This window comes from Cyanistes caeruleus, unplaced genomic scaffold (assembly GCF_971803275.1).
Source record: "Cyanistes caeruleus unplaced genomic scaffold, bCyaCae1.hap1.1 HAP1_SCAFFOLD_65, whole genome shotgun sequence".
Classification (NCBI taxonomy): Eukaryota; Metazoa; Chordata; class Aves; order Passeriformes; family Paridae; genus Cyanistes; species Cyanistes caeruleus.
In genome coordinates this window covers 4,942,723-4,960,696 of record NW_028255884.1, presented here as the reverse complement: position 1 = coordinate 4,960,696, position 17,974 = coordinate 4,942,723, and the positions used below count along the sequence as shown (strand labels likewise).

Here is a 17,974-nt window from a genome sequence, read left to right as displayed (position 1 = left end):
GGGAGTGACATCAATCCGTGCTGATTTTGCTTTAATACAGTTGCTTCAAAATTGCTTCCTGTTACACCCTGAATGTCTGTGGTGGTTTTATATTAGTTGATATTTGGTGAGGAGGGAAGAAGCCACCCATGCAAATGATTTTTCTAGGAAGGGGCTGCTAAGAACTTCCTCTGTGCTTAGCAAAACCAACAGCTGGCTGGCTCTGGGAATTGACACCTTATTAAACCATTTAGAAGCTGTATCCTCCTGTGTGAAATCCACATTTTAAAGACAGGCAAGCCCAGGAAAGCTCTCTGTTGTTTCCAGCTGTGAAGAGTTAACTGGGTGCTGGTCAGGCCGGCCCTGCTCCAGCCTGGCCTGCACCGAGCCGGGCTCCGCCAGGCCCCGGGAGCGGCTCTGGGCTGGGCCAGGCCCCTTCACCACGGCCCGCGTGGCCCCAGCGGCTGCCGGGCACGGGGAGGGGAAGCCATCGGCCCGCAGCTGGGATTGAAGGGAGCAGGGGCCTGGGACCAGCCATGTGGGCAGAACAGCCACGACTGTTCTGGCCGGGCCCCCTGAGATCTTGGCACAGCCCCAGCGCTGCCTGAAATCCATCACCGTGACTGCTTTGGCCACTGCCCGGCAGAAACCATCATGAGCATCTGCAGGCCTGGGTGAGATATTAACTCTTTCTGTGCACAGATGAGACCTGCAGACCTCCATCCTCCCCTTGGGTGAGAGGAAAGGACAGAGCGGGAGACTAATGCCACAAGTATGGTAGGCTACACCTGTCTTCATATGTCACTGAATTAGAGAAAAACTCTCTCCAGGGCAAATTATGCAACACTTTGCCTCACAATCCATCAGTCTTAATTACAGTGAGTGGTAGATCTTAATTACAATCCAATTAGAGCATATCGACGTTGTATGAACGGCAAGAAGAATTTGCTTGTCAACAGATGAATATGTCCCACTCGAGAATGAACAAAATCTGCCTTTCCTTGGAAGAAAGTAGACATGGAGCAATGCAGTATTTGGGTTTTACCCAGTGATAAATGGGGCAAGAAGTTGTAACAACTCACCTGTTTTACAGAACACAAGTACTGATACAGCCAATAGTGCACCCACATTGAAGGGATCTTCAGGACATTCCTTTATTTCTTAACAAGGAATGGGCAGCAAAATGCTGGCATTTATCTGAGCTGGAAGTCCTGTTCCTCTCCTGTTTCTCCTTGAGCACACTGTTCTCTGCAGACTTCACTGTGCAGCCCATCAATCCTCTCTTGGCCAACAGCTAAATGGCACAACTACCAAAACACAGGTGCCAGCATCATCACCCCAGCATTATTCCAGCACTGCTCTGCTGGTGCACAGCAGCACAGAATGGCTTGGCTTGGAAGGGACATTTAAAGGCCATCTAGTCCAGTGCCCTGCAGTGAGCAGGGACACCTTTAGATCAGGTTGCTCAGAGCATGAGCTTGAATGTCAGCAGGGATGGATGCCCACCTCTCTGGGCAACCTGTGCCAGGGTTTCAAAACCCACAGTGTAAAAAACGTCTTTCTTACGTCTAGTCCAAATCTACCATCTTTTAGATTGAAAACATTCCCCCTCAGTCTTGTCACAATGGGCCCTACTAAAAATTCTGTCCCATCTTTTTTACAAGCCCCCTTAAAGTACTGAAAGGGAGCAATCAGGTCTCCGTGGAGCCTTCCCTCTTCCAGGCTGAACACCCCCCGCTATCCCAGCCTGTCTCCAAAGCAGAGGGGCTCCAGCCCTCAGAGCATTTTGTCCCTCCTCTGGACCAGCTCCAACAGGACCATGTCCTTCCTGTGCTGGGCACCCAGAGGTGGATGCAGTACTCCAGGTGAGCTCGCAGCAGAGCAGAGGGGTGGTGGAATCACCTCCTTCAAGCTGCTGGGCACCCTCATTTGGGGGCACATGGCTGGCTCATGTCCAGCCTCTCACCTTGCAGCAGCCACAAGTCCTTCTCAGCAGGGCTGCTCTCCATCCCTTCATCCCCCAGCCTGTGAGATCAGCTGGGCTGGGACCCTGTCATAGCCCTTGGACAGAGCTGCTGGGCAGGATGAGCTCCCTAGTGAAGAAAGCAGATCCCACTCCCCACACAATTCCACCCTGGCCATGAGGTCACAGCAGCCTGTGGGGTGACAGCAGGCTGAGGTGACAGCAGGCTCTGAGGTCACAGAGGTCCCAGAGCCCCGTGGTTGCCCAGCACCACAAGGACCGAGCAGTCAGTCCTTGACCACGACTGTTGTGGCAGCAGCAGCGGCGGCAGCAGCGGTGCTGACATTGGGACAGCGGTGTCAGGACAGTGGTGGCAGCAAGAGCTGCAGGACTGGCAGTGGGCAAGGCACCATGGCCTTTGCTCTGCGCCTCCTCCTCCTGCTCCTCCTGGCAGTGGCCCTGCCTGACAGGGCTGCCCAGGCTGCTCCGTGGCGAGCAGGGCGAGCAGGTGAGCCGGCAGCCTCAGTCCCCTTTCCCGGGAAAGTGCTCCCTTCTCCCTGGGAAGTGTTGGGGATGATTTTCCCCAGGGCTTTAGGGAGTGTTTCCTCTGTGGGAGGGACAGAGGCCTCAGGGGCCCTTGGCTGGTCCCACTGCCCCTCCAGGGATGTTGCACAGGGCCTGCAAAGAGGGTGGAGAGTGCCCAGAGCCAGCCCAGAGCTCCCCAGGCCACTCTGCAGCTTTGGCCATGTCCATTGACATCTGGCTCCTCCCACAGCCTTACCTGACCCCCTTGCAGTGCCCAGTTCCCTAAAACAGAATGGGATTCCAGCACACCATGGAATGGTTCTGATCTGTGCTCCCTTCTAGATTGGGATCGTGACATGGAGTACCTGAAAGCCCTGGCACATAATGGTTTGAGATCCATGGAGAATGTTGGAGGCAAGTTCTCAATGTCCCTTTCTGCACAGAACAATCAGTGTCAAGGTGGCAAGAGCTCACTCACGTGCCATTTCCCTTGAGAGTCTGAAGGTTGATGGATTCTGGAAACCTCACCCTGCTCCCTTCTGGAGCCCTGAGTGATCCCACAGCATTGCTGTCAGTGGGAGGAAGGAGCATTTAGCTGTCAATCCTCTTCCCATGTGCAATGCCAATGTCTCCTTCCGTGTGCTCTGTGCAGCCACGGAGAAGAGCAGAGAGGGAAGGGCCAGGCCCAGGGCTGTGTCCCAGGGCTGTGCCTTGTGTATCTCCTTTGCTAGCCCCAGGGAGCCTGAGCTGTTCTGGCTGCCACTGCCAAGCCCTGGTCCTGCCTGGGGCTCAGTTCAGAGCTGCTGGCAGCTCCAGGGAGTCCTTTCTCCCCTGACTGCCATGCAAGGGGCTCCTTCCATCCCAGTGTGGGGCCACTGCAGGCACGTGGTCCCCCTGCTCCTGCTCCTGAGTGGAAGGTGGAGAGGAGGGAGTGCCTTGGAGGGCAGCAGTCACCCAGGTGCACTCACTGCCACTCTGGCCTGAAGGAGAAATGGAACTACTTTCCATTAAGGTCCTCCTAGATGGAAGAACCAAGACACAGAAGACAAGAAATCCCTGGAGGCATCCCAACTTTTGGACAAGATGCTGAGTGACCTGGAGAGACGCCGTGGTGGGTCCATGTCCCTCAGCCTTCTCCTGACACTCAGCAGCCGGGGGCTTTCTCTGCACATCTGGACACGCTGTGCCCGGCACAGCAGGAAGGGATCCATGGCAGCCTCGCTGCCCCTCTGCTGCTTTCATGCCCTGCAGGGCTGTTTCCCAGCCTGGCCTGGCTGCAGCTTCTCCCCAGCCTCTGCAGGAAGGCATTTGGCATCAGCTGACAGGGAGCCCAAAGTGCAGCAAGGGTCATAAACAACCTGAGATCCCTTGCAATTTCCCGGTCTTGGGCTAGATCAGGTGTAGGGACTGTTTGGAGGAGGGAGGGCCCTGACCCAGCCCCAATAACCTGGCTTTTCCTCTTGATCCTTATCCATGATTTGACAAGTATTGCCTCCTGAAGATACCACCTCACCTAATGGCGAACAGTTCTATCTCATCCAGCTGTCTCTTTTTCCTTTCTCAAGTGCTGGAGGAAATGCCTGTGCAGACAATGACATATGCTAGAGGAAGCAACGTCTCTGTGCCAGCTCCTGATGCAGGAAAGGAGGAGATGCCAGGCCCAGGCACAGGAGGTAATTGCTGTGCTGGGCTCTCCCTCGGCCGGGCTGTGTGCCAGCAACTCTTCCCCCATGGCTGGCCCTTGCACGGCTGAGCAGCAGCCAAAGCTGGAGGTGCTGCAGCTTCCAGGCCTCTGGAGCTCATTCCCAGCCCTTAGGAAAAGGGACTCGTTCACCAACATCTCCCTCCCACAGCAGCTGCTCCTGGAGCTGGCCCTAAGCATCCAGAGGCCCAAAACACAGGAGCAGCCCCGAGCGGGAGCCCTGCTGTGAGCCCAGGGCCACAGCCAGCCCTGGCTCCCAACTGGGCAGGGGCTGCACTGGCCCCTGACAGGGCCTGGCTCTGTCCCCTTGGGCTGGGGGAGCTGTCACGGAGCAGGGAGGGTCAGGGGTGGCAGTGGCTGCTCAGGGATGGGTTTGGCCCGTGGCCCTGGAAGGAGTCACTGCCCAAGCAGCTGTGCTGTCCCTAGGTCCCCCTCTCAGCTTTCTGGGTTTTATTGGGTGGCACAGCCTGTGCCAAGGGCTGGCAAGGTGCCTGCAGGCCCCAGCTCTGGGGGAAACAGGGAATATCCTGGACATACCCACCGTGCTGCCAGCTCAGCAGTGGAGCACAGCACAGGCCTCACGCTGCCCATTGCTCCCACAGATGCAGCCGGCACAACACGTGTTCCCAATTCCCAGAAGGGCATCGGAAGAGGTTTCTGTCAGGGAACACGCTGTTGGCTAGAATTAATGGCAGGCCTGCTTTGTTTGGTGCTTGTCTTCATTTTATGCTGTGTTGGAATCTGGTATGTCTGGAAGACAAAACGGTGAGTGTTTCGTTCATTTTTCCCTCAAACAGCTTCTTTTGAAAGTCTGTTGTAGAAAAGAAACATTCCCAGTGAAGCTGCTGTGGACTTGTGGATAGTCCTTGGCTGCCCAAAACACTCTGCTGAGAGTTCTGCTGCTGCCCAGGGCTTTCATTGGCCTCTTAATTGCTGGGCCTTGTCCTGGGGAGCCCGCTGGGGCTGCAGCCAGTGCTGGCTGCCACTGAGGCTGCCTGGCCAAGAGCAGCCCCAGGAGCAGCAGGCAGAGGCAAAGCAAGGTGGGCAGGAGAAAGAGCGGGGACGAGATTGCCCTTGAAAGGCAGAGGCACTCTGGGGCCCGCTCCTGGCCAGGGACCCTGCCCAGAGCCATCCCCTGCTCTCCAGGGCCTTGAGGGGCAGCTGTCCAGCTGGGCCAAGCTGTGCCAGCAGCTCCAGCCGTGCTGGGGAGCCTTGGCAGCTCTGGGCCCTGCTGTGCAGGAGGGTCCCTGTGTGCCAGCGGCAGCTGGGGGCCTCAGCCACCTCTTCTCTCCACAGTCGCCCTGCTGCAGCTCCAGCTTCCCGGCCAAGAAGGCGCGACTCTCCCTCGCCCCCAGGGAGCCCAAAGACTGTCCGGTTTGACAGCTCTCAGACGTGGCCTCAGAAGCAGGAATCGTTCCAGAAAGCAGAACACCAGCACTCCGTGCCTCCCCCACGGCCCCCCAGCCCGGCTGTGAAGCAGAAGCCCCCTGAGATCCCCCCACCTCCTCCCCTCCCGAGCCGGCCACCCTGGTCCAGTTAGGACTGAAAGTGGGCCAGCCACGGCAGGGCTTGGGCCACCAACAGCTTGGGCCATCTGCTCTTGGCTACAAATAACACATTACCTGTGGGTAACAGCCAGAGGCAGTTTTCCTACTGTTTTACTTTCAACAGGGAAGGGCTGAAGATTCTTCCCATGCCCCGTCTCATCCTTCATTCTTTTGATTTTCATATAGCTAGGTGCTTGCTGAATCTTTTCAAAGAACTTTATTAACACTTCATGTTTTACCCCACCTAGCAAGGGAAAAAAAAAAATTAAAAAATTCCTCAATTTAGACTTCATTTTTACTGTGGTTGAGCCTCTCAGATTTTGAGCAATTGATTTTCCATGGTACTTCTTCCCTTTTCCTTCCTATCTACCAAAAGTTCGTCTGGACAGGAAAATCAACAGAATTACTAAGATTCACCTCAAAACCCAGAAGAGAATCTAGCACAAAATATTCTCCCTGTGTACTGCAAAACAAGAAATATTCAGAGGAAAATACTGTGGGAGCTGAGGCTCGTGGAACTCCCAGAATCCTGAGCCTGCAGAGGAGGCAAACAGCCCTGGCAGTGGCTGAGGGGAATTCTCCTCACAGACTCCTCAGAAAGTGTGTCACTTCAGGAGGGGAAAGCTTTTAAACTTTGCCTTACCTTCCTCCTGTGCTAAAATGTAAGGCTCCTCCTGAGAAAATACTGAGCTACAAACAATTCTCCATTCCTTAACAAAGCTACTCAGGTGCTCGACTTAAAGAGTAAAACTAAATGTGGTCAGAAATTTCCCATCAAAGCCCATTTGCAGAGAAACCCCACCATATGTGAGCAAATATTTATTAGCACGAGTTCACCCTAAAGATTGCTCCTTTTTTGTCCCAGAGAGAATATTAGAACCATTTGCTCTTGACAGGACTCCTTGGATGGCCCCCAGACCTGGCTCCTCACCACGCCTTGCCTGGGCTGTTCATGCAGCCGGGTAGCACCACCTGACTTTGCCACCCTGTTCAGACCTTGGGCATGGCTGGTGCCACCCTCCCCTCTGGTGCCACGGTCCCCTCTGGTGCCACGGTCCCCTCTGGTGCCACAGTTCCCTGCTGGCTTGTGGCGTGTCCCTGCTGCTGGAGGAGTCCTGCTCGTGCTGCTGCCGGTGTTCAACAAGGCCGGTGCTACTCCCCAGCCAAAGAGGGACTAAAGTCACTGCTTTTGGCAGCTCATTGGAACGAGTTCAACACTTCCTCATCTCTATCACAGATAAAAACCCACATACTCCTAAAACCCACATACCAGTATTATAAACTCACCCAATCTACAAAGGTGAGGAGGCCTGAGTGAACAGAAGGTCGGCTTTCAAGCACATTGGGTTTTTAATTTAGTGGAAGCACTCAGCTGTTCACTTATTTGCCAGACTGGATTGCGTGATGCTCTTCTTTTGCTCATGTTAAAGAGGAGCCATGGAGAAATTAGCTAAGAAACCAGAAACATTTGAGGCTCAGGTCTGGCACACAAATAGAGCAGGGTGGCACCTGCCCGCTTTTCCCGCATCCCTTTTCCTGCTGGACAAAGGCGGATGCAGCTCTGCTGGGGGCACCATGGAAAGGGTTCTGATCTGTTCTCCCTTCTAGATTGAGATCAGAACATGGATTATCTGGAAGCCCTGGCACATGGCAGTTTGAGATCCATGGAGAATGCTGGAGGCAAGTTCTCAGTGTCCCTTTCTACACAGAACAATCAGTGTCAATGTGGCAAGGGCTCACTCACATCCATTGCCTCCTGAAGATGCCACCTCCTGTAATGGTTAACAGTTCTATTGTTGTGGTGTGTTTTGTTTGAATGGTTTCTCCTATTATTCCCCTAAGTCATTGGTTTGCTCCTAGTTTGTATCCTCCTACCCACCTATCAAATCCTGCCTCAAGCCCACCCCTTGTTTTCTCATGTTCCCCATCTGTCATTACACCCATTTGTCAGTCTTCCCTTAGGCCAGCCTCCTACCTGAGCCACCCCTCTGGAAATCCCCTGATCTCCAATGCCCCATTGGCCCATGTGACCCACTCTGCTCCCCTTGTTTCCCCTATTGTATTGTTGAATGGAACCTTCCACTCCTCCCACAGCTTCTTCCTATTGGTTAAAATTTTGTACCCTCCCTCTGGCCTCCCCCATATAAAAACCCCCCCACACAGTTGTGTTCTCAGTCTTCAGTCCCTGGACCCTGCAGTGGAGTAAAAGCCTTTGGAACCCATACTGGAGGTCTCCTCCTCATCCTTGTCTCCACCATGTGCCTACCAATATCCTTGTGCCGTGGAGCATTTGCTCTAAGCCGCACCTTGGGTCACCCCGCTCCCGAGTGTCACGATCCCCTAACACAAGTGGGAGTCGTGAGAGGTTCGTTTGAGCTCAGAGTGCAAAAAGGACACCAGGGGATTTCAGTTTAAATCACAACAGCAATAATGCACCTTTATTTTAGTGCCAGCAACATGTGTTGTGTGATAGATGAGAGGGGGAGAGAAAGAGGGAGAGAGGGAAAGAGGGAGAGAGGGGTAAAGAGCCAACGTAAAGAGAGAAAAGAGGTGGTTATAGTTACCAACAGACGAGACGGGGTCACCGGTGTCTTCTTCCATGGGGAGATCTCTCTCAAAGAAAGTAACTTGGAAAAGTCACTTTTACAGTCTGTTTCAAAGCAAGGGGCAGCTGGCCAAGAGGTGGGGAAATTCCCAGGCTATTGTGATGAGACCCCTTGCTCTGGGAAGCAGGTGTAAGGTACAGAACAGGCCGCTCCTTACAAGTCCCTGCTCAGCAGCAGGAATGAAGGCAGTGTACCTTGACAGCACAACAAGCACACCTGCAAACCATCACCTGGCAAGCTTCCACCTCAACCAGGCCAGAACCCCTGCACAAAGTCCCTTGGGGTCTTCAGGGTCTTGGTCTCTGTTCTTGTGATGGTTGTAAGGCAGATGAGGGAAACTTCAGACTGTCTCTTACACCCTAGTAACCCCAAATGACTCCAATGAACCCAAATCACCACAAATAACCCCAAATTACTCTAAAGGACTCCTCTGACCCCACACCTGACCCCAAATGACACTTCTGGCCACACACCTGACCCCACAGGACACAGACATTTACCCCCTGCTGAGCTCAGTCCTATACAACCCTAAATCCTTCAAAAATCCTCAAAATTTGACCCTGGGAACATCCTAGATGAGCAGGGTCAGTTCCAGTGCAATGAGGCCTTTGTGCCCTTCTCGGTCAGTGGGCACCCCAAAAATCCCATAAATCCTTGGGGTGGGGCCCTAAATCCTTCTGGAATCCCAAAAATCCCCAAATTCCTTTGGCGTGTGGCCCTACATTCTTTTGGAATCCCAAAATTCCTCGGGGTGGGGACCCCAGACCCATTTGGGACCCCCACCCCTGAAACCCCCAGACCATTTTTGGACCCCAATCCCAAAGCTCCCAGACCCTTTAGGGACCCCCCAACCCTTTTTGGAGTAGTCCAGACCCTCTTGGAACCCCAGACCCTTTTGGGATCCCGTAGCCCCCAAAGTCCCCAGACCCTGTGGAATCCCCTAGGCCCTTTTGGGATCCCCAACCCCTGAAACCCCCAGCTCCTTTTGGGACCCCCTGACCCTTTTGGGATCACAGACCCTTTTGGGACCCCGGACCCTTTGTGGTGGGGCGGTGCTGACGCCCCCTCCCCACAGGGCAGCGGCTGTGCCTGGGGGAGGCGCTGGTGCGGGCAGAGCTGTTCCTGTTCCTGACCTCGCTGCTGCAGCGCCTGCGGCCGCGACCCCCGGCACCCCCCGAGGAGCTGCCCACGGCCCCCCTGGAGAGCGGCTGTGCCAACATCCTGCCCCCCTTCTAGCCCCTCCTGCTGCCCCAATGAGACCCCTCCCAAATTCCAGACTGCTCCCCAAATTCAGGAACTGCCCCGGGACCGGGACCCTTCCTCATGGCTGGAAAATCTCCCCCCGGATCCTCCCCAGATTCCACTCCCAACATCCCCCTCGCTTCCAGCTCAGGATGGGGCTCTGATGAGACCTCTCCTCAAATCGCACTCCTGAGATGCCTCCCCATCGCTGGAAAATCTCCCCAAATCCAACCCAAACCCTGCCCCAAAATCGGGAATCCCGCTTGAGACCCCTCCCCAAATTCAGGCCTCCCCAAAGTGCCCCTCCTCAGTGGGATCAGGACCCCTCCCCATCAATGGAAATTCCCCCAAACCCAAAAAATTCTCCCAAATCCCCTTCCCAAAATCAGAACCCCCCCAGGACCCCTGCAGTTCCCCCCAAAACCACCAAATTCCTCCCCAAAAATACCAAAATTCCTCACAAATCACCCCAAAAACCCCAAACCCCCCATACTCCCCCCAAAGTCCCAAATCCACCCAAGACTCAAAATCCCACCCCAAAACTCCAAATTTCTCCCAAACCCAAATTTCCCCTCAAAACCCCAGAATTCATCAAAACCCCCAAAATTCCCCCCCCCCAAATTTCCCCCAAAACCACCAAATTTCCCCCCCAAACCCCAATTTCTTTCCCAAAATCCCAAATCCTCCCCCTGAGAAACCCAAAGTTCTCCCTAAAACCCCAAATTTCCTCCACCTACACCCAAATGTTACAAAAAAAATCCTAAAATTTCTGCCCTAAAACCTCAAAATTCCCCCAGGACCCTCAAAGTTTCTCCCCAACACCCCAAATTTCCCGCCAAACCTCCAAATTCCCCCAAATTCCCAAATTCCACCCCAAAACCTGGGAGACTCCCCTGCAAAAAAACAGCAACTCCTCCCCAACCCTCCACCCCAAAATCGCAACTCCCTCCCCAAAAATCTCCAGAAAAGTTGAGAACGTAAATTTTTTATTTCATATTTTTCACACCTTGGGATGGGGGGGAAAACACCAGAATTCCTGTGATTTTTCCTGTTTTTTGAAGGAATGGGTGTCTCCCCAAATTTTCTAGCCCCCCCAGGCGACCCCTCCCCAAAATTCCTGCCCCTGAGCCCCCCCAATTAAGTACAAATAAATTAAAAGAGGAAAAAAGAATACAAGGGTAGGGAAAGGTAAAAATAAAGAAAAACAGAAAAAAAAAAAAAAGAAAAAAGAAAAAAAAATCCCCACAACCCAATTTGGGGGGAGGGGGACAAAGGATATATCGAGGGAGGGGTCGAATTCCCAGGAAATAATTGAGGGGCCCCCCCCAAAAAATTGGGGGAACCCCCCCCTCCAAAAATTTCACTTTGAAAAATGCCAAAACCAAAAAAAAAACTGGCAAAAAAAGGTAAAAAAAACTGAAAAATTTGGGGGGAACCCCCAAAAAATGCATAAAAAATGCGGGAACTCCCCCTTGAATCAAAGGGATTTGGGGGAATTTTTTTCCCAGAAGCAGTGGGTTTTTTGGGGGTGGCAGGGGAGGAGAGACCCCCTGCAAATTCCTGGGGGTATCCCCAAAACACCGTCTGCAGAGGCAGCGAAGGGAACAAAAAGGCCAGTTTAGGGAAATTAAGGGAATTTGGGGAGATTTGGGCAAATTTTAGGGAATTTTTGGTTTTTTAGGGGGTCAAGGGCGGGTCTCCAGTTTGCAGGGTCTTGCATTCCAGGGCTGCAGGATCATGTCCAGGGCAGCCACAGTTGCCAGGAACAGGCGTGGGACACCAACGAGACGGGATTCTGCTCAGGAAACCATTTATTCAGCTCAGGAACAAACTCAGATCCAGAGACAGCCCCAAACAGAGGCAGGGAGATGGGGTTCGAGAATCAGGGTGGAGTTCAAGGTCAGGAACCACTGGGAACACAGCAAGGGAAAAACCCCAGGGGCCCAAACCCAATCAGAAATCCCTGGGCTGCCACCCCACGAGGGGTCCAGGGTGGAGTTTCTCCCTGGGCTCACAGGGCCCATCCTCTGAGGCTGAGGGATGGAATTCCCTCTTGCCCACGCCTCTCACTTTAACAGTGTTCATTTGAAACTAAATCTTTGCATCCCTGGGCAGGGGAATCTCACAGAAAAACTCAGTAATGGCCTCCTGCTCCCTTCATCATCCCCAAACTTTGGCTGTCTCATTGCAGACCCCACCTCACCTCCCCAATCCCAACCCCAACCCATCCCATCCCTGCTGGACAGCAAAATGCCTTCCCAAGCTCTATTTCCCACATTTCACACCTCCTAAATTCCATCCCACCCATCCTGCCCCACCCAATGCCCATCTCACCCCTCCTGATCTGCATCCCACTTCACCCAATCCCCTTCCAACCCCATTCCACCTGATGCCTTCAGAAGGCTGGCCTAGAACAGCCCAAAGAGAGTTAAGAATAAAGTTTATTAGAAGGATTTAAATACACCATAGGCAGTACAAGAGCCAGGCCAGGACAAGCGATCACAAGGTCTCACGTTTTCAGAAGTTTAGGTCCATCTGCATATTTGGGTTCATTGTCCAGTTACAGCTTCAGATGATGAAGTCACATCCTTCCTGTTTTCTCTCTTCAGTCCACCCTTGTTCATGCTCTTGGGCATGGAACTTGTAACAATTGTCCTTGGTATGAAGCTAGAAAAGGAATTGTTTTGTCTACCTACTCTGTGAAGAGAGCTCACTAACACTTAATAGGAAGTTCAAAACTACAATCCAAGGCAGTGCAGAATATGAAAAATATGAAAGCTAAAACTTAAGACATCATACCCTGAAAAGCTGTGGAATCCAGGAATTCTGGGTGGGAATGAGTAGAATTCAGTGGCATTGAGTGGTTTTGAGGTGACAGATTGAACCCTCTCATCTCTTTGAGTGACAAGAAATGGAGAAAACTACAACAGATACCCCCACAATCCCCAAGTCCTCCCAAGTATCTACTTGAATCCCAAATTCCCTTAAAGCACTGCTAAAAAGTGAGGCTTTAGATGCCTTTGACGAATTTGTAGACTTCTACCCAAATTTTGTCTCTTTTATAGGGATGAAGATGAATCAAGAGACAGAACTAAAATAAAATGACCACCAGCCCAGTGTGTTCCCAACACAGATCACTGGGAACGTGGGTCATCAGAGCTCTGCCCAACGTGGGTCCTCTGATGGGGATGGAGCTGGGGCAGTGCACGAAGCTCTTCCTGCACTTGGGGCACTCGCAGGGCTTCCCTTACCGGTGCCTCTGTTGGTGCTGGGTCAAGTGAGAGCTCTGGCTGAAGCTCTTCCCACACTGGGGACACTCGTAGGGCCTCTCCCCAGTGTGGATGCGCTGGTGCCTGATGAGGGTGGAGTTGTGCTTGAAGCCCTTCCTGCAGTCAGGGCAGCGGAAGGGCCTCTCATCCGTGTGAATCCGCTGGTGCACGAGGAGATCTGAGCTGGTCTGAAACCTCTTCCCACACTCAGCACACTCGTAGGGCCTCACCCCAGTGTGGATCATCTGGTGCTTGGTCAGATGGGACCTCTGGCTGAAGGTCATTCCACACTCCCCACACTCATAGGGACGTTCCCCAGTGTGGATCCTCTGGTGGATGATCAAGTTAGAGCTGTTTCTGAAGCTCTTCCCACATTCCCCACACTTGTAGGGCCTCTCCCCAGTGTGGATGCGCCGGTGGGTGATGAGGTTGGAGTTTTGCTTGAAGCCTTCCCCACAGTCGGGGCAGCAGAAGGGCCTCTCATCCGTGTGAATCCGCTGGTGCAGGACAAGTTTGGAGCTGCTGTGAAAACTCTTCCCACACTCAGGACACTCGTAGGGCCTCTCCCCAGTGTGGATGCGCTGGTGACGGACGAGTTGGGAGCTGCAGCTGAAGCCCTTCCCACATTCCCCACACTCGTAGGCCCATTCCCCAGTGTGGATCATCTGGTGGCGGATCAGGCTGTTGCTCTGGCTGAAGCTCTTCCCACACTCCAAGCACTTGTAGGGCTTCTCCCCATCCTGAAGCTGCTCATGGACCACCAGCTCAGAGCCCTGGCTGGATCTCTGGCCGCCTTCCCAGCACAGGGTGGGTCTTTCCTCCTCAGAGCACCCTGGGATGGGTTTGGAGCCCCTCCTCCTGTGGGATCTCTGGGGATTTTCCTCCCCATTGGATTCCGGCACCGTAGAGCTGCTCACAGTGGCCTCTTCCATGAGGTTCTGCCGTGGGGATTTGTCCTCTCTGGTCTCCATCCTCAGCTCCTTGTCTGGGGGAGGAAGGACAAGGAGAGGATGGGATTTGCCTCCGTGCCAGAGGGAAGGGGAAGGAGATCCCCCCAATGCGTCCCCGGCAGGACGGCGTCGGCAGCGGGGTTGTCCTGCAGCCGGGGGCCAGGCTGGGCTGGGAGATGGAGCAGGAGAGAGGGGGAAAGAGGCACTGACTTCCTCCTCATCTGTCGGGGTGTCCTGGTGCATCTTCCTCTTCCTCACAGCCTCCTTCTCCATCTGGCCAAGGTCTGGGAATGGGAAATCCTGGTTTGGGGAAAAATACAATTCATAAGCACATACGATTAAGGGGTTTCTTCTCTCCAAGTCCACCTTTAGAAGTCACTGGGCAGCTGGTGCCCATATAAACCCCTCAAACACCAAGATTCAGCCCTGAAAATATCTCCCAGGAGTTCCCTGTCTCTGCTCTCTCCCCTTTGGTGTTCAGGGGTTCCCCCCTGTCCCAGCTGCTGGGGGTCACGCTTGTACTGGGGGTTCCCCGTTTACTCGGTCCCTTCCCTCCCCAGCCTGCTGAAAGTGCCAGGAATCCAAAAAGTTCCTCCCGTTTCGACCTCCCCACTTAGGGATGCTGGGACCCCCCAGTGTCCCCCCAAGGGGCATTTTCCACTCAGCTTTTTAGTTCTTCATTCTTCAAACATCACCCACGAAAAAACCCAACCCAGGAACCCTCCAGGTTATCTGGGCCAAGCTCCCCCTCTCCTGTCATTTCTGGGATGGGGGGTGATGATCCCACGGTTGAGGGGCTGTGAATTCAGGGAGTGCTCAACCTCGTGCTTCCTCCTCCTTTCTATGATCTTCCTTTGTCCCTCCTCTTCCATCCCTCCTCATCCGCCTCCTCCCTAACCCCACCTCGTGCTCCTACTTCCATCTTCTCTCACTCTCCTTCTTCATCCCTCCTCTTCCATCCCTCCTCCTCCTCCCCCAGGAGCAGTGACACCCTCGGTGCCCTGTTCCCAAACCCCTCACAGCCCACGGCAGGAGCGGGGATGGAGCCGGGACAGGTCGGGATGGGCAGCGCGGGGCTCTCCACTGCTCCCACCCGCTGGGGACGGGGGGAACCCGGCCCGGGGAAAAGGAGAGGGAAACTGGGAAAATTGGGGGCTGCAGATCCAACCTGGGGCTGGCTGGGGACCCTGGCTGGGGACTGCCAGCCCTTGGGGCTCCTCTGGGGAGATGTGGGACCAGGGAACACAGAGAGGGCTGGGGGATCCCAGGAGTGGCAGCACTGGCAGGGACTGGTTTGTACTGGGATCATCCTGGCAGTGGCTGAGATTGCACTGGGTGTGTACTGACATCATACTGGGATCATACTGGGATCAGACTGGCAGTGAGTAGGAGCCTCCAGGGGGCAATTGAGACCAGGCTGTGAGGAACTGCGAATATGCCCTGCACTCCCCAGAACCCCGGGATCGCCCCCCATAGGTCCCATGTGTCCCCCAGACCCTTCAGGATCCCCGAGTGCCCCCTCAGCGCCCGTTCGGGACCCCCCAAAGTGTCCCTGGATCCCCGAATGCTCCCGACCCCACAGATTCCCCTTCCAGCCACTCCTGGGAATTCATCTCCCATCATCCCACAACACAGTTCCGCGCCCAAACCTCCTGCCGTGCCCCGCGACCTAAAGAGCCCGGTCACAGCTCCCCAGGTTCCCCCCAAGTGCTCCCGAGCCGTGTACATTCGCCCCGAGCACCTGCAGCTCGGACGCAGAAGTCTTCTCCAAGCGCTTCCCCACACCGCCGAACGCGCCTTCCGAGCCACTTCCGGGACTACAGCTCCCATCATGCTCCGCGGCGCCCATAGAGCGCTATTCCGGGCGGGACTTCATCTCCCGTCATGCCCCGCGCCTTACCGGAACCTATTGGAGCTGCGCCTATAACTCCCGTGATGCTCCGCGGCGCCATTAAGCCTCATTATACCGGCGCCTACAACTCCCATCATCCCCCGCGACCCAGAGATTCCCCGTTACAGCCCCCCAAGTGCCCGCCCGGACCCCGAAGGGCCCCCAGATTCCCCTCCCTGACCTCCAAGTGCCCCCCTGGACCTCCAAGTGCTCCCCCGAACGCCGAATTGTCTCACAGAATCCCTAAATGCCGCTCCAAATGCCCTCCTGGCTCCCCATGTGTCCTCCAGACCCCCAAGTTCTCTCTAAGTTCCGTCCCCCGACCCAGAACTGCCCCAAATGTTCCTCAGAAAAGTCCCCATGGACCCCAAAGTGGCCCCTTTTACCCTGTCTGAGAAAATGATAAAAATGATGATCAAAGGACTAAAAATATGTGTAATTAGCATAAAGAGGGAGAAATAGTGGTCAATTAATTAATGAAAGGAAATGTGCTACTTTGAACCAAGGACCGATAATGTTTTTAGTTGCTAAAAACGTAGCAATTCTTTTATATAAATATAAAAATTAGGTTATAAAAATACAGAATAATAGTATTATAAAAATAAAATTTTATTTTTATTAATTAATTAGATTTTAATTATAAAGAAAAATTATAAAGAGAAATGTTTTCAATGTTTTGGGATGTCAGTCCCAGGTGGGCGATGTCAGACATGCTGAGGCTCGGGGTGAGGAGCAGGTTGTCCAAACAGGGGCAGCCCACAAGGGGCTCATTCTTCTCCCTGACCAGACCTCCTCAGGAGACATTCAGCATCAGGATTGTAAAGAGTAAATCGTGACCTCCTGATCAGTACACAAAGATGTTTTACAGTTTGAACAGTAGAATGTTGTCACCGTAAGGGGCCCTCTTTGTTAATATAGCTCATGTTGTGTCATGTTTGTTAAATACCAATGTTGTTGTAACAGCCTTCTTTGTTAAAATATTGTTATAAATGAAATTAGAATTTTGACAACTAGGTCCCTGGGGTTAATGGCAGTTTAATTGAAAATGGATACAATTTACTAAACTGAATAGTAATGTGGTATAAAAGAGTACAGTTTAGTAAAACAATACAGTTTAATAAAACATTAAAATTTATATATGTAATCTGCTAGTAATTAAGTATTATTAAAGCATAAGCAAAACTGACCAGGGTACAGAGGCTTCCCACCCTGCCTCACATTCAAAACAAAGCACTTCAAGCTAAACTTATATACTGTATCCTTATACATATTTCTTAATGTTTCCTCTAAGTTCCCTCCTATCTCAAGTTTTTCTGACTTTACATCACTTTTCTTCATGGCACATGCCTCACTTGTTGTTAGGGGGTCTTCAGTCTTCTTTTGGTGGTCTTTTGGTGAAGGCTTCTCCTCTTCCTCATTGTCCTTTGGATAACCCTACTGGTCTGCACGTGCGTACTAAGCCTTGTGTTGTGTTAGTCTACTAATTAGCCTTATGTTTACTAATCTTTAGGCCCAGTGCCTAAATTTGTTCTAATTTTGGCCATTTTGGTCTTGAGACACCATTTATCTTCTAAACTACGTCCTGTACCTTAATTTTGACATGTAACATCTGCAAAGGGGTACATCTGCTTTGTAACACTGATTCTTGATTGTTTCAAATAAGAACTTTAATAACAGTTACAATTTAGTTAGCACGAACCAATTCCATTTATTACAACTGCAAATACCCCTTATATCCCTTTTTATTGGTTTCCATGCTAACGGCCTTGCTTTCTTCCTTGCTATGGATAAACTTGTATTTTCTCAATTTCTCCTTTTGCTAACTCAATTGTTTGGCCTGCAGATCAGCTGTTAAGCCCATCCACATTCAGCTCTTAGTCTTCAGAGGGAAACTTTGAGCACAGTGAGAATCTCCCAGTGTGCAGGAGGGTCCCTGTGTGCCAGCTGCAGCTGGGGCCTCAGCCATCTCCTCTCTCAACAGGTTCCCCTCTGCAGCTTCACAGGAAAGGCCAAACACCTCCCTCAGGGACACCTGCACCACACATTTCACATCTCCATGCCCATACGTGATGTCCCTGTCACAGCTGCATTACCAGCTTGCTGCTGTGCAGATGCTGCCACCACCCACAGCAAGGCCCTGTGTCCCTGAAGGGACCCGCCCTGCTCTGTGGCCTGGACTGAAGGTGGGTCCCTCCTGCCAGGGCAGGGCCCAGCACAGCTCTTCTGTTCCAATAAAGAGATGGAGCTCTCACCCCAGTGTCTGGCTGGTACCACCAGCAAAGCCCACACAGCACCAGCCC

The 17,974-nt window shown here is 52.9% G+C and overlaps 1 protein-coding gene and 1 long non-coding RNA gene across 2 annotated transcripts in view; both read right to left on the bottom strand.

Moving 5' to 3' along the window:
- The window catches only part of LOC147647258 (uncharacterized), a 387,407-nt gene that overhangs the window by 44,794 nt on the left and 324,639 nt on the right, over positions 1 to 17,974 (bottom strand). The window contains exon 11 of the mRNA XM_086872454.1: positions 13,029 to 13,626. Coding sequence (XP_086728580.1) covers positions 13,029 to 13,626 — 598 coding nt within the window. The remainder of the gene's footprint in view (positions 1 to 13,028; positions 13,627 to 17,974) is intronic.
- Positions 13,721 to 15,580, bottom strand: LOC147647271 (uncharacterized). Its single transcript, XR_015281656.1, has 3 exons — positions 15,525 to 15,580; positions 13,994 to 14,083; positions 13,721 to 13,818 (listed from the first exon to the last, which is right to left on the bottom strand). It is a non-coding gene; the product is annotated as an uncharacterized LOC147647271 (long non-coding RNA).